The sequence below is a fragment of the Choristoneura fumiferana genome, chromosome 17 (genome assembly GCF_025370935.1).
Source record: "Choristoneura fumiferana chromosome 17, NRCan_CFum_1, whole genome shotgun sequence".
NCBI classification, from domain to species: Eukaryota; Metazoa; Arthropoda; class Insecta; order Lepidoptera; family Tortricidae; genus Choristoneura; species Choristoneura fumiferana.
Genome location: NC_133488.1, coordinates 8,182,300 through 8,197,851, shown reverse-complemented (window position 1 = coordinate 8,197,851; position 15,552 = coordinate 8,182,300). Strand labels below are relative to the sequence as shown.

General features: G+C 34.8%; 1 protein-coding gene across 1 annotated transcript in view; it reads right to left on the bottom strand.

Annotated features, from left to right (window-relative positions):
- Positions 1–1,708: 1,708 nt before the first annotated feature.
- Positions 1,709–15,552, bottom strand: part of LOC141437155 (uncharacterized) — a 40,639-nt gene continuing 26,795 nt past the window's right edge. The window contains exons 14-22 of the mRNA XM_074100420.1: positions 9,433–9,575; positions 7,732–7,916; positions 7,494–7,591; positions 5,991–6,226; positions 5,649–5,884; positions 5,448–5,554; positions 4,314–5,363; positions 2,645–4,238; positions 1,709–2,540 (exon numbers count right to left, since the gene is read on the bottom strand). Of these exons, the coding sequence (XP_073956521.1) occupies positions 1,709–2,540; positions 2,645–4,238; positions 4,314–5,363; positions 5,448–5,554; positions 5,649–5,884; positions 5,991–6,226; positions 7,494–7,591; positions 7,732–7,916; positions 9,433–9,575 (4,481 nt within the window). The remainder of the gene's footprint in view (positions 2,541–2,644; positions 4,239–4,313; positions 5,364–5,447; positions 5,555–5,648; positions 5,885–5,990; positions 6,227–7,493; positions 7,592–7,731; positions 7,917–9,432; positions 9,576–15,552) is intronic.

Below are 15,552 nucleotides of genomic sequence, written 5' to 3'. Positions count from 1 at the left end.
AATATTATAAATGCGAAAGTGTGTGTCTTTGTATGTTTGTCCGTCTTTCTCGTCTAAACGGAGCGACGGATCGACGTGATTTTTGTCATAGAGATAGTTAATGGGCCATAAAATATTTATGCTTCTCCGCCTTTTTACATTAAAAAAATATACAGCTGGTGTATTTTTCCACCGAAAACACGACAAGCTGTTTCAGACCGAATAAAAAAAGTCCGGAATTCTAACAAAATATTTGATACCGGCCATTAGACTTGGCTTTATACGACTTTTGCCAACATTTCCATGGCCTTTTTAACTTTTTAAAAAAATGTGACTGATTGCAGGCGCGCTAATTTATTACTGTCGAGCTAGCACGCCTGCAATCTTTTTAACTTTTTAATTTTTCGCTGACCATAAACAATGCACTTCACCTTCTGATATATAAAGAATAATGAAAACTTTTACGGTCATTTTTGAGAAAAAGAAATTTAATTGGTGTGCCAGGCAGGATGAACCAAGATCCCAATGGAGCCAGACCTTCGTCATGGTATAAAGGCTGAACGTTTTTAACCGATTTCAAAAAAGGAGGAGGTTCTATGTTCCAATGTTTGTATTTTTTTTATGTAAGTTCCCCAATTACTCAGTCAATTGTGGACCGATTTTCAAAATTCTTTTTTTATTCGAAAGAGTATTCTTCTGAGGTGATCCCATTGTCACCAAGTCAAGATCTGATGATGGGATCCTAGGGAAATCGAGGGCAAACTTCAAATTTTATAGGCACACCTATGGCGATTTTGGCATTTTTAGCATTAAGATGAGCATTTACATTCAGAATGTATCATTTTGGTAACCTGGACCTATAATGAAAGACCGTAGATGACCAATGGAACTCATCAAAGCTAAGCTAATGCTCGCTTGTCTATAAACGATTATGATTAATATACCTAGATAAGCGACTAAGAATAAGCTTTAAGTTAATGATTTTTTTCCAACTGATTTGATGCTGAAGCCAGAAGGTAGGAAACGGAACTCTGTTATAAAACAACGTTACTAAGTCGTGTTTGGGCTTAGTGGAATCGTTGTGAGATGTAGGTTACTTTGGCTACGAATCACTAAAAAGTGAGAAATCTTTTTTTTTTACAAAAAAGGTAAACCGACTAAAAAAATAAAAAAAATAACAAAAAATGGAACCGACTACAAAACCCTTGAAAATATTTTAAGTACTTTTACTTTTTTGTTAATTTTTTTTTATGTTATGGAGCTAAAAGGTAAGAACGATCCCCAACTATAAAGTTTGGATATCGCATGAGCACTTTTGGAAATATTACATCCGTTTCAACCTCACCGTTTGTCAATTGTTTCCGTGCTAATTGCCGGGAAATACTTAAGTACCAACTTCCAGTTTCAGTTATCCTAGAAACTTGAAATTCAGTATGAAGGTTGCTTGAATATTCACACCTGTCTACCTATCCTTTTTTCGACCACAAAAATAATTCTACGTAGTTACTTAAGAATTATCTTTTTATTTAATATCATGCTTTTAGTTAAGGTAAATACTTATCTTCGGTTAGTTATTTTTGTCTTGTTAACATTTCATGTCATCATTGTTTCATGTGTTTGTGTACAATAATTCAAATAAAAAAAAGCACATTTAATTCTATAATTTATTTTTAGTAGGTAATAAACATTTTATTTTTATTTTACTTCAGATAAATAAGATGATTACGTTTTATCGAGGTCTGAGCGGTTTTTTGCGAACAAATTTATAGTGGCCCAAACGTGTCCGATTTGAACTAAACACAGAACTCGCTTGTGAGCTGCCAGCTCTTTGCGAAATTACCCAAGGAACAGAAGAAATTGGCTGTGACGTGTAGGCATTCTCGTCATCCCGGATCAAAGTCCATGTTTCCACCTTTTTCTGCGATGAATTAAAAGTGTCATTGAAATCACTATTGTTATTGTCTAAATTATTTTCATCCTCCCAGGTGGAATGCTGTAGCATGTCACAGTCGTATTCATAAAGGTTATCTGTGACATGCTGTGTTGGTATAGTTGGTGAATAAGCTGAAGCATCGCAGAATTCTAATGGAGGGTCTATTATTTCCTTATCACTTAATTTACTATCTACACTAAAGTATTGCAGCAGCGCCTTTGGATTAAACATATTGTCATCTTTAATGTTTTCTATAGGGTCCAGTTCTAAACTTAGAACAGATATTGGAGATTTAATAGGAGATTGTTCGTTAACTTGAGAATCTTGCCCGGAAATATTGAAATTATGTTGTGTCTCTATTTCCATTACAGGTGGTTGATCTTCATTATCTTTAATCATTGTCTGTTTTAGACATTCCAGATTTGGTTTTAACAATTTATTCGTAGCAGATCGACTAACTTCAATAGTAGTTTCAGTTGGCATATCCATGGTGTGAATGTCTCTTATTCTAAAAGGTCGTCTTGACTTGGCTACATTGGGCGTAAACTGATTAGTTTTTGTACGCGCGGTAGAGGTACCATTGATGTTAATTCTACTGATGGTTGGTGTGCTGTTTGTTCCGGGTTTGCTGAAATTGATAGGTAAAATTGTTATTATCGAAATTTGTACACATACATAACTAATGGACCTACTTAATAATTTATAATTGCTTGTATTCTACTTTTTACTTACATCAAAATTTTACTGTATTTTTGCAATATACTACTGACACTATTGTTTGCAGTGCAGTGTTTTAATTTATCATCCTTGTCGTAAACAATATCTACGTGTTTTTCATCATATTTTAATGAGTTATTAGATTCAAAAAGCTCCACATTTATAGTATTGGTCTCACCTAAACTCTGTACACGGTCGTCGACCTTTCTTTTTGGTAAAAAATATTGTTCATTCTCGGATTGGCTTTTTACTTTTTCAACATATTTTAATGGATTATTAGATTTCACAAGCTCCACAGTAGTATTCGTCTCATCTATACTTCGTAGATGGTCGTCAGCCGTTCTTTTTGGTAAAAATAGTTTTTCATTCTCAAATTGAGCTTTTACTTTTTCATCACATTTTAATGTATTATTAGATTCAATAAGCTCCACATCAGTATTGATCTCGTCTAAACTCTGTACATGGTTTTCAACCTTTCTATTTGGCAGATTGGCTTTTACTTTATCTCTTCGAGCATTTTGAACATCTAAGTTTTCATCTTGCGAATTCATTTTCTTTATATTAATTTTTTCTCGTGTTACTGATTCTGTTATATCTACATCTACCATAAGCTTTCTTGTTATCCGAATTTGATGATCAGCATTGTTTTTTGTACAGACGTCAAAATTTGTTGATGTGTAAGAATATTTGTTTACTTGGGTCTCCTTATTATCGTCAGAACATGCTGTTACCAGATTTAGATTTTGTATACATGGATTAAAACTGGTAGTATAAGGGGGACTATGCCATTTCACCATATTATCAGCTGTGTTTTTGTATATTTTAAAAGGATAAGGTCGTGTAACGTGTTTTAAGGGATCTGGCAGGTCTAAAGCCGTGCTAAATGCATTAGCATCATTGTTAACATTCTCAATATTTATCTGTTCATATAGATGTGGAATCAAAGATGCGTTCAAAGGAACTTTAAGTTTCTCCATTTTATTTTCAGCGAGCTTCGGGTCTGGCCTGTTACCAAGAACATTAGAATCATTTAACGGTAAAATTACGTCTTCAGTATCGAATTGATATGATAACAAGGGTCTCTTTTTTATTTCGACTTGTTTACGTTTACTTTCAAATATTTTTTCAGTAGTTTCGTCCTTATCAACTAACGGAAAATTGCTTATAATTATTGGTTTATGATATATTAATCTCCTCGACTGAAGACTGATTTGACCCTCCGGTATGGTTGAATTCTTTGTGGATTCCTCCCTCCCTCCTTCTAGTTGACGTTGATATGGAATCAAATGTTTGTATGTAGTATTGTCGCTTTGCTCAACTTTATTTTCATATGAAACAGATGTTTGGAATGGTATCACTTTTTTTTCCATAATGACAATTTGATTATCTGGAATTGCTTCGTCCACATTTTGTAATATTTCTATGTGTTTGTTCACTGAAGAATTTGGTTCATCAAAATGTATATTATTGTGTTCATTATTTTCTTGTTCTTGTACTGGCTTCACCTCTTGTGTTTCGACGTCGTTACCATTAACGGTTTCATTAATATCATTGTCGGCTTCGGAATTATATTGCCCAATACCAATATAAGGCATTTTTATGCTCATCTCTGCAACAGAAACTCTTTTAATATGTACAGGTGGTAGTTCAATATCGTCTATTTTAGGTTGTAATTCATGATTACCATTATCTTGATATATAAATTTATTAAGAGGAATTTTGATTTCCAATTTAGTTTCCTCTTTGTTAAGACCAGTGTTTGAATTTTGCTCAATATTTTGCGAATTTGCACTCTTCTCTGTACTTTTATTTCTCTTTACATGAACAGCTGGCAATTCCATATTATCTATTCTAGAAAAACTATTATGTATTCCAGGCGATGTTAAGTTTGATGCATTTGCGCGCTGTAAAAAATTGCGTACTTGACATTTTATCGTCTCTGAAAATCCACATTCATTACTTTGTGAAATTTCAATGTCATCATATTTTGCTTTCTTTTGAATCGAATCAATAATACTGAAGTTTGATTTAATATTAATGTTTTTACGCTTAGTCGAATCTCTAATGAACCCTGCCCTACATGCAGGTTCTTTGAAATCTTTTGTGACTGTATTAATATTTTTTATCTCAGTCTCAGTTTTGCTATTTTGTGGAACTGCCAAGTTTTGGTTTAAATTCTTCGTCGCAGGAGTTAAAAGAATTTTATTTGAAGTATGGTCATTTTTTGAAATTTCAGATTCTATACTGTTTAAAATGTTGTCGATTTCTGTATCATCAATATAGTCATAATCATCTTCAATTACCACAATGTCCTGCAAAGTTTCATGTATAAAATCGTTGGTAAGGTCTACAATGGGATGTTCCACTATGGAATCTTTAATGGTATGTAATTTTTGACCGCTATTTATGTGGCCGTGGGTATTTATAAGGTCATTCAATAGTTTGCTAGATGTCTCTGCTGATTTGTCTATATCGCTCTTTAATTCTTTGGAAGTTCTACCGAAGTTCTCTTTTAATGCTTTTAATTTTTCTGTCAAAGTATTTTCTCGTTTTTTCTTTTCTTTACATTGCGTGATATCAATTTCACTGTTGGGTTTCCGTTTTCGTTCTTCGTAAACGCCTGTAATATTCCTCGTAGGTAGGTTTTGGTTTAGACTACAAAAAAAGTCACTTTTTCGTGGAGGTTGGGGTACCAACTCTAGGAATATAAAATGAGCTTGTGCGTCGATCCCAACTAAAATAAATACAATATATTATTCAAGATGTTGCAAGTAATCTCTATTAAGTAATATACAAAGTTATTTAAAAAAAAAATTACCGACACTGGAACTAATACAATGGATCATTATCTTGTGTTCATCACTTAGTTTTCTCGTAATTTCAAATTTTATTCTGCCATCGTAGACGCCTATCAAAACTTTATCTCTGTAAATTCAAACATAAGAAGCAAGCAAGCTATAGCTAATTTTATTCTCATAAAGCTGTTTTCAATAATAAAGCAGTATTAACTTTATCTTACTTGAACGACGTCAGCAATAGCAAATTATTTTCGGAATCCCCAACAATCAAGTAGCTCTTATGACTGTCACCTGCAGTGAGCTGATCTATATTCTCGGCCAAGTGGTCGTGGTTTAAAAGTAGCAGCTCGACAGTGATCTTTTTAGTGTCAATTGGTGTCACAGTTAACTGATATTTTGGTAACAAGCTGACTTGCTTTCTTAGTACGTTCCCTGCTGGTGGGCCTTTATTCATTATCTATAATTTATATTTAAACCTCTTAAAACACTAGAGCTCAGTTAATTACAGCTGTCGCAATATACATATATTTTATAAGTAAATGTTCTGGGACTTGCTTCCTTACCCTTTCCAAATCTCGAGGATGACTCTCTTCCAAAAGCATGAAGTTGGTTATACCAGCACTGGCCAGTAAAGTACTGAACGTTGGCCCTATCCCTTTCAGTTGCTTGCTGACATAGGGCGAGTTTTCCCATAGATGTGCGTTTATACATTTGCCCAGTACGATGGAGTTCAGCACAGCTGAGAAGCATTGCGGCTGCTGGGTTACTAATTCTGGACGTGACACGTATCTTACTAAACCTGTTGGAGAATATGTCATTACTGTTACTAATACGGAGATAGTTTCAAAACCATCACCATTGCTGCCATTGCTAAGCAAGTTATACACTCTGCTTTTCACTTCGATTGCGAGGAAATTAAACAGCAATAGTGTAGGTTATTAAATTATAAGTTCATTCATTATCTTTTGTTACAATCTTTTTATTTATGTGTTATTATTGCTGCTATTTCTATAACAGCTTATCAAATTTTTTTGTTTGCATGAATTAATATGAATAAAAAAACTATAAATAATAAAACTTTATTTTAAAACTTTTATCGATCGTGGCTGTTGATGCCTGATTACCTTGGTCTTAGACGAAGATTTTACAAAATGCACTAGAGCTTATCAAGTCATTCATTTTACATCGTCTAAATCCAGCATAAATGGACCATTCTACTTTTAAGTAGCCATTAATCTTTTGTGAAATATAAGGCATACCTGGTGAAGTGTAAATAACTTAAATAAAAACTGAAATAATTAAATTTAATCTTCTAAAGCAAGAAAACATTAAATTTATAGAAATTTTGTAGGTAAAAACACGCTCGATTTAAATGAAAATTTGCACTTTAAAGTGGAATATTTTGCAAACAGATCACTGAATCGAAAAATCGTTTTAACAATCCCGTATTGGTTTTAAAAGACCTATCCAACGATACCCCACACTAAAAGGTTGGATGAGAAAAAAAAATCACCCCCACTACGTCTATGGGAGGTACTCTAAAATAAATTGTTTTTGAATTTTTTATTGTACCATTTTGTTTGTCGGCCTAGTTAACATATATATATTCGTGCAAAATTATAGCTTTCTAGCATTGATAGTCCCTGAGAAAAATCGCGGACGGGCAGACAGACAGACAGACATGGCGAGACTATAATATCCGTTTTTGCCATTTTGGCTACGGAACCCTAAAAATTAGTAACTCAGCGGTAAATACACCAATTTCCATGCAAATGGCGGGGACATGCATGTCTACTTCGTTACCTACTTTATAGATAATAATGATTACTTTTTATACATATGTAGTGATAATTTAAAATGTAAGCTTAATTATGTGCCTATTTAAATGATTAAATAATGATAAAACCAAGCACTTAACCGTTTTTGTAAAAAAGATATTTGAAGTGCACATTACAAAAAATCACTGGTTAAAGAAAAGTAGAATGGCCAAATACCAAGTTTACGAGCATGAGAAGTGAAAAGGTAATGTATTATGCACAGGAATGAAATAAGCAATGAAAACTAACATGTGCAAACCCTGCTAGCAATTTTCATCACTTTCATAGCTTCTTGGTTCAAAGCAGGTTCCGGGATGTGTAGGCACCCTAAAATAGCTTGAATAATACTGTAAATGAAATACATATATAGTAAGTTGGTAATAGCAATTTCAATTAGTTAGAAATTTTATGCCAAAACCAGTGCCCATAGACGATTAAGATCTGTTCACATTAGTAGGTAATCGAAACAAATAGAGTGGCTATTTACCAGTTCATTTTCATCTGCCGCGTACTAATCTTTCCTTTCATAGGGAACCGTATTGTAGCCGCTGCCTTGTTCCTATTAAGAAGATTGAGACATCTTCGCTCGTCCATTCTTAGGTGCATATCAAATAACTCGTGACTTTCGCAGATGAGCCAGAGCAAACGCTCCAAATTTTCTGTGCCATCAATCTGAAAAAAAAAAATGTATATTTAAAATTATACCTACTAATACTCGCAAACCCTGAGTGGGTTTTAAAATTTATAAGCGAACTAAAATATCGCGGCCATTCTCTTAAATTTGTGCACCAGTCTAATTACCGTGTCGCTTTTAACCGCAATCGTGACACGGTAAATAGACTGGTGCACAAATGAATGAGAATGGTCTCTTCTTTCTTTAAAAAATCTTTTTTTAAAATCTGCGCACTCAGTTAATTACCGTGTCACTTTTTACTACAATCATACAGCATAAATTTAGACGATTGCACAGATGAATGAGAATGACCGTCATCGTCATCTTTTTTCTAGGATTGTGCACTTAGTCTAATTACCGCGTCACTTTTCATAGTTCCTTTGCCAGTACTTTAAATGGAAATAACTACTGCAATTTTTTTGCACTAGATCCGTTACAAGCAAGGAAAAAAAGCGTAGAGGAATTATGATATGAATGGACGCCTTTTAGACTAGATACAGAGCTTGCCAAAGAATTAGACGTACCTACCTACGTACATAGATTCGCTCGAAGAACAGTCCTTCGGGCAGTCGGGTAAAAAAAAACTCTTAAAATATTCTAAATGCAATAAAAAACAACTACACATGTATCATGATTTACTTACGCAGTAGATATGTTAAATAAAATTAAGGCTGAGTTCGTGGAAAAAATAATTTTGATGGCGCTCGTGTTACGGCGTTATGAGACCTCCGGTAAATCAAGAAGGTAGTGATAAATTGGTACCAGGTATTTGCGAACAACAGTTAGTACCGAGAAGGAAATCGGAGGAGCCTAACTTGAACAGCTATTTTTTTATTTTATGGCATAAACTAAACATAAAATAATTATGTATGAATTCATGGTAGCCATTAGTTTAACCTACTACCTCAAGCACAGGGTGAAGAAATTCAATGGTGCGTGTTAATTTCCAATCTGCATTTGGACCCGTGTGGGAACTATAGCCGAAGTCCTCTCATTCTGAGAGAAAACCTGGGCCCAGCAGTGTCGAAGTGAGACCTATATATTTTACATTTTATTTATTAACGTAACAGTTTACTGGGATAAAATAACAAAATATTGCAATACGAGTACGGTCACGGTCGTTAAATCGGGACCCATTACGTGAAAAAGTTCTTTGAATTGTCATACAAAATGACAGATATTCGATCTTAAGTGGGTCCCAAATTAACGGCCGTGACTATACATTTACATAGGTACATTATTCCGAAGTAGGCAATTATGGCAAAAAAAATTAACACAACTTCGGATGTGGCAGTTCTCGTCTTATCCCATCTTTGACGTAACCTTCGGCAGACAAAATACTAAGAGGAAATAGCATAGCATAATATATTTAGCTTCGTCAAGTAACGAACATAAGACATTACTTTAAAAATAAAAATTAATGATATTGATTCCACTGAAGTACCTATGAGCCTGGGTAACTGCTAAATAACCTGGAGATAGGACTCTATACTTAGTAATTTTCGTTATAAATACCTTCATGATGTTTTTCATGGTCTCCACGTCAAGGTAAAATATGGACATCAGACGACCGGCTTCGGTAGATTCAATGCAACTCGCCTCATCCATTGTTATTAGTCCAGAACTGGCCAAGCTATTCATAGCTTTAACGCATAATTCTGAAATAACGAAAACCTAATTTATACTACCGTGTATTTTATTTATAAATGCCGCCTATTTTTAGGGTTCCGGAGCCAAAATGGCAAAAACGGAACCCTTATAGTTTCGCCATGTCTGTCTGTCTGTCTGTCTGTCCATCCGCGGCTTTGCTCAGGGACTATCAATGCTAGAAAGCTGTAATTTTGCACGGATATATAGGTAAACTATGCCGACAAAACGGTACAATTAAAAGTAAAAAAAATATTTTTTTTTTAGGTTACCTCCCATAGACGTAAAGTGGGGGTGATTTTTTTTTCTCATCCAACCCTATAGTGTGGGGTATCGTTGGATATGCTAAGACGATTTTTCGATTCAGTGATGTGTTTTCGAAATATTCAACTTTAAAGTGCAAATTTTCATTAAAATCGAGCGTAGTAGTAGAGGGGGGGCTCTAAAATCTAAACCGGTAGGTGGAAAAATTAGAAAAAAATCAGGATGGTAGTAAGTATATCAAACTTTCAAGAAAAACTAAAGCGGCCAAGTTTGCTTGAGAATTATTAGTAGTTTATGAGTAAATAGCAGCCTAAGGTATAAAATATACCTAAACTTGGAAGATTCCGTATAAAATACGAAATCCTTAGAAAAGTATTATTTAATTTTTTCGTAATAGCTACGGAACCCTATTTTGGGCGTGTCCGACACGCTCTTGGCCGGTTTTTTTTAATTTGTAGTACCTACATTTACAATTGTAACTTTTTTTTATTTATTCGACTGGATGGCAAACGAGCAAGTGGGTCTTCTGATGGTAAGAGATCACCATCCATCCAACACCGGGGTATTGCAGACGCGTTGCCAACCTATAGGCCTAAGATACCTCACGTGCCAGTAATTTCACCGGCTGACTTACTCTCCACGCCGAAACACAACAGTGCAAGCACTGTTGCTTCACGGCAGGATTAGCGAGCAAGATGGTGGTAGCAATCCGGGCGGACCTTGCACAAAGTCCAACCACCTGCAAAACTAACTGTTTAACCAATTCTAATGATTCTCTTGAAATTTCCTCCATCTATTATACAGCACCCGGCGACAACTAACAAAAAAGGGTGTTTTGAAAAGGAAGTTTTTCTAGCTAAGAATTAACAAATTTATACAGTACCTAGGTACGTACTTTTTACCCACCATCATATTTCTAGCCAAGACACGGAGATTTCCGCCTTTCTTCACCGTGGAACCATTAGATCAGATAGTACCATTGATATATACTGTTCATTGAAAATGTAGAACATTCACCGTATAAAGTATTGCACATTAATACTAGTCTCAAGATACTCATTTGTCAAACAAACCCCAAAAAAGTAAAAAAAAAATCATAACTAGTTATATAACTTGTATGTATTGTGGAAAAATACCAATGCGTCATGTTAATTACGACCTGAGGAATACGAAGATGATCAGCATTTATAAAGTAGGCATTAAAAGATCTAAGTCCTCATTACTGGCAGCGTCTTCAAATACCTTTACTTAAAGGGCATGCAGTAACAAGGCATTTGCCGCAAATGGTAAACGCGTAGCGAGATTAATGTCGTATGATTCATTCTAATATTTATAAAACCCAGATAATCATTCTAATATTTATAAAACCCGGATCTATTTATAAAAACAGTCCAGCGTGACTCGGGCTAGCGTTCATATACGCACAATACCTAAATACTTATGGGTAGCATCTTCCTGCATTTCTTTACATATAAGGTGGAAAACGAGCATGCAGATCACATGATGGGAAGCAATCACCCCCGCACATGGACACCCGACAATCTGTACCTCACTAAAGAACCACATTTTTAACCGACTACAAAAAAGGAGGTTCGGTTGTATTTAAGTATGAACCGATTTGATTTTTTTTGCGTTCATCTAGAAATGCTTTCAATTAGGTCCAATAAGCACCAAATCAGGATCTGATGATTGGATCCTAAAGAAATTGAGGAAAGTCTTCAAATGTTGTGGGGACACCTATGGTAATATTGATATATTTAGTAGTAACTCGTGCTCTTGAAAATCATCATTTAGTGAAGTGGAACTGATGATGAAGATCACAGTTGAATTTCAATTACTTTAACACAGTTGCTAAGCAATTTATGCTCCTCGTAATGCCTATGGTGAAATGGATAGGTGGTGAAGCACCAGTACTCTTCAATAAAGAAAGTCTCTGCATCGGAAAAATCAATCTTTTGTAAAAGGTGACGAGCAGTTGACATGAAACTATTGTATCTTAGATTATTTACGCTAAAAAGGGTGAAAAAAAAATATAACAAAAATTGAAGCGACTACAAAAAACCATGAAAATATTTTTCTACCAGTCTGAAGTCGCTGCCTCAGCACGAGCCAGCAGGACTGATTGAAGCCCAATATGTAGTGCGTAGGTGAGGTAGGCGACTATAGGTCCACTCCTGCTGGGTCGTGATGAGGCACCGACTTCAGACTGGTAGAAAATTATTATCATGTATTTTTGTAATCGGTTCCATTTTTTGTTACAGTTTTTTTTGAATTTTTCTTTATTTAACTACAGGTAATAAGTACCTCTTACGAGTAGGTACATAATTTATCATCATCAGAATAAATTAAACGAACACGATCGTTAATTTTTACTTCAATATTCCGCGAAAAGAAACATAAACGTACTTAGAGATAAAATCGCATGTCAGCCCTCACTTACGTTGCACATCTCGCGATTGCGTGCGTCGACAAATGCTAAAGATTCATCCCATCCATCTTAAGCCGGAACCCCGACGAGGTCGTATAAAATGGCTGCTGTAAACTGGAGCGGTTGTGATATAATATAATTAATATATATGTATTAAACATATAGGCGGTAATCTGTGGTCGAAATGGGAGTGCCACAAGGATCCATTCTTGCCCCATTCCTGTATCTTATTTATGTAAATGACCTAACTTATATGGTAAGCCAAAAGTCGGGTATAGTTATGTTTGCTGACGACACGTCTTTACTGTTCAAGGTTAGTAGAAGATACAGATTTCATTAAACCCAATCAAACCCTGTCCGTGATATCCGCATGGTTTGCTGCCAATAATTTGTTTTCGTGATATGGTATTTTCGTGATATAGTCTATTCGTGATAAAGTTTTTTCGTGATAAAGTCGTTCGTGAAAAAGTTTTCGTGGAAAAGTTTTTCGTGATTAAGTACTGACACCTAACCCTGCCGTCGCTTTATGTTTTTGAAATAATCATGTATGTAAGGAAGAACATTCCTCGTATGATTTTCCCACTAACGTCGATAAGCCAAAGGCTACTAGAAATACAGGGAAGCTTAAAGTTCCATCTTACAGACTGGCTAAAACCAAAAAGTCGTTTCTGGGAAATTGCATACATTTTTATAATAAAATTCCAAAAATATTATAAATGAAACGGATACAAAATTCAGATCTATTGTCTAGAAGACATTAACATCTAAGGCGTATTATAAAGTTAATGATTATTTCATGGACAGGGATATTTGGAAATAATTCCGATCCGCATAAGCGATCCCTTCAAATAGCGAACCTACTGTGTTAAAAATAAAGTTGTGTTAAATACTTTTATCTACACCCATATAGTAAATCCTCAATTATGCGTTCAAAAACCATAGGCAATGACCAGCATTACGACATTGGATTCTATTATGAACACGGCTGTATCGTAAAGGTTATTACGATAAGAAATCTGTATCGTAATGAGATTTCCTATTAATTAAGGATTAGTAGTTAATTAATGAAATGTACGTGTATTTTTTTATTGAAATAAACAGCTTTTTTTTTTTCATACATCATTACAGCAGGGCAGCAGGTCGTCGCGCGCGCAGCGGGCGCAGCTCGTGGGGCAGACATACCTACCTAGTTCTCGTTAATGCAGGTCATTCTCAATGGTTCTTGAACACATGATAGAGGATTTAATATATGGATATAGATAAAATATTGTATGCAACTGTACGTAATTAGGCCTTAAAACACTCATGTGACCCTATTATGATAAACCCACACTCGTGTTTTAAGGACCCCTATTACGATACAGTTGCATAAAATACTAGTGATGTATAGATATCATTTAATAATATTCTAAATCTGTTTAAAAAAATATACCTCGTTGAGTTTCTTGCCGGATTCTTCTCAACAGAGGTTTTTCCGAACCGGTGGTAGTCTTTTTTTTTGGCATTCATAAGTGATTGTTTTGGCCTAAATTGAATAAAGATATATTGACTTTTACTTTGACTTTGAATATGGAGATTACTTTCCCACTGCTAGTTTTGTGCTGTCGTAGTTGGCAGTCGAAAATGTACTCTATGACGGCTGCTACGACCATTGGCGGTGAGGCTGGTAGGTGAATATAGCACAAGTATATTTTTACGTACTAATTATTATGAAAGTAGGTAATTTGGGGCAAGGGCAATAAGTTGATAGATAGATACGCCCACACATTTAATTACTACCACTGGTGTTAGTAGCCAGCAAATAAACGGCAGACGAAGTTAAGAATGCCATAATAGTGATAATTTGTTTACAACCATCAAAAAATTACCGCATTTGTTTGAAGATAAGCCTAACCATAACAAAAATATTTATTTGTTGGATGCAAAAAAATACATGATTTCCTGAATGTATGAGAAAACGTGAAGCAGCAATTTGAATTACAAATGAAGATGTTCAGACTGATAATGAAAAGATTCTTATCGTCATACCTATTGGTAGAGTTGTTTACTCTCGTTCAAGAGACGAAAATAATAAACAACACGGTAATAAAATAATACATACCGGAATAATTTATATTAACCGATTATTACATTTCATCACGTTTTTATTGCTACAATATTAATTTTAATTACTACAATAATTGCCAATAAATAATGCAGGTTTTTTTTCTACAATTTTAGCACGTAGGTATCTATCTGTGGCGAAACTGGGGGCTACTAAGAAATTCTCTCACTTTCGTATTAAATAAATTTAGCGTCAGCGGGACGGCAAGAGACGAAGTTCTAATTTTACACTTCGTAGTATAGGGCTGATGAATATAGAGCATAATCAGATCTGTCGTAATATTACGCATATTAGAAAAATACTATTAGGTAGGTACTAGCAAGTTTTCTCGGGAAATAAAATGTAATCAGTATGTCATTACCAATTAGCTGTAAAGGCTCAAAAGTTCAATGCGGTTGAATCACGTTTACTTATTCGTAAGGTGTCGTCATTTATTGGTATTTTATAATGACTGTCATGTTCATATTCCCTTATAAGACAATTGTGTGTTCGTAGTTTGCTACAACTGAAGCAATCAATGACAATATACCTCATTCTAGTCCCAGGGAGTGGCGATAATATTTGATTTTGTTTGAAAAATAATTACCTAACCTTAACTTATTTAATTAATTTGTATATTTAACTTAACCATGAAGTAAAATAAAAATAAATGACAAAATGTTTTATATTTTAGTAATTTTAACATCGTTTAGTTTCATTTGTAACTACCTAAACTCGTCGCACTACTAAAGCAACATTTTTTTTTCACTGCTCGTGTTCGTAAAGTTCATATTTATGCTGAATCTAGGCGACATAAAACTACTTTTTATGATCTAGTGCATGTAGTGATTAATGACCTCTTGATATGCTACTTTAATGAGATAGTCGTGGCTATGGTGACACTCAGCTTCTTTACGGTGCCTGAATAACGCACCGTCTGAAGACAAAATCGTAGTATCAATGCAAGTCTCTTCTACTTCGTACAGATGTTCTGTGCTTTCCCTGTATTCGCCGACAATCTCTTTTAATAGGACCAAGAGAACCAGGCGCGCGGCGCCCTTAGTTAGTTAGTTAGTTTTAGTTACCCTCCAACCTAAGCTGAACTGTATTGGATATGCTTAACAGTAATATGACGCAACTCGCGTTGGTTATGTATTTCATCACCATCAGCCGGAAGACGTCCACTGCCGAGCAATTGCTTTCCCCTTAGAAT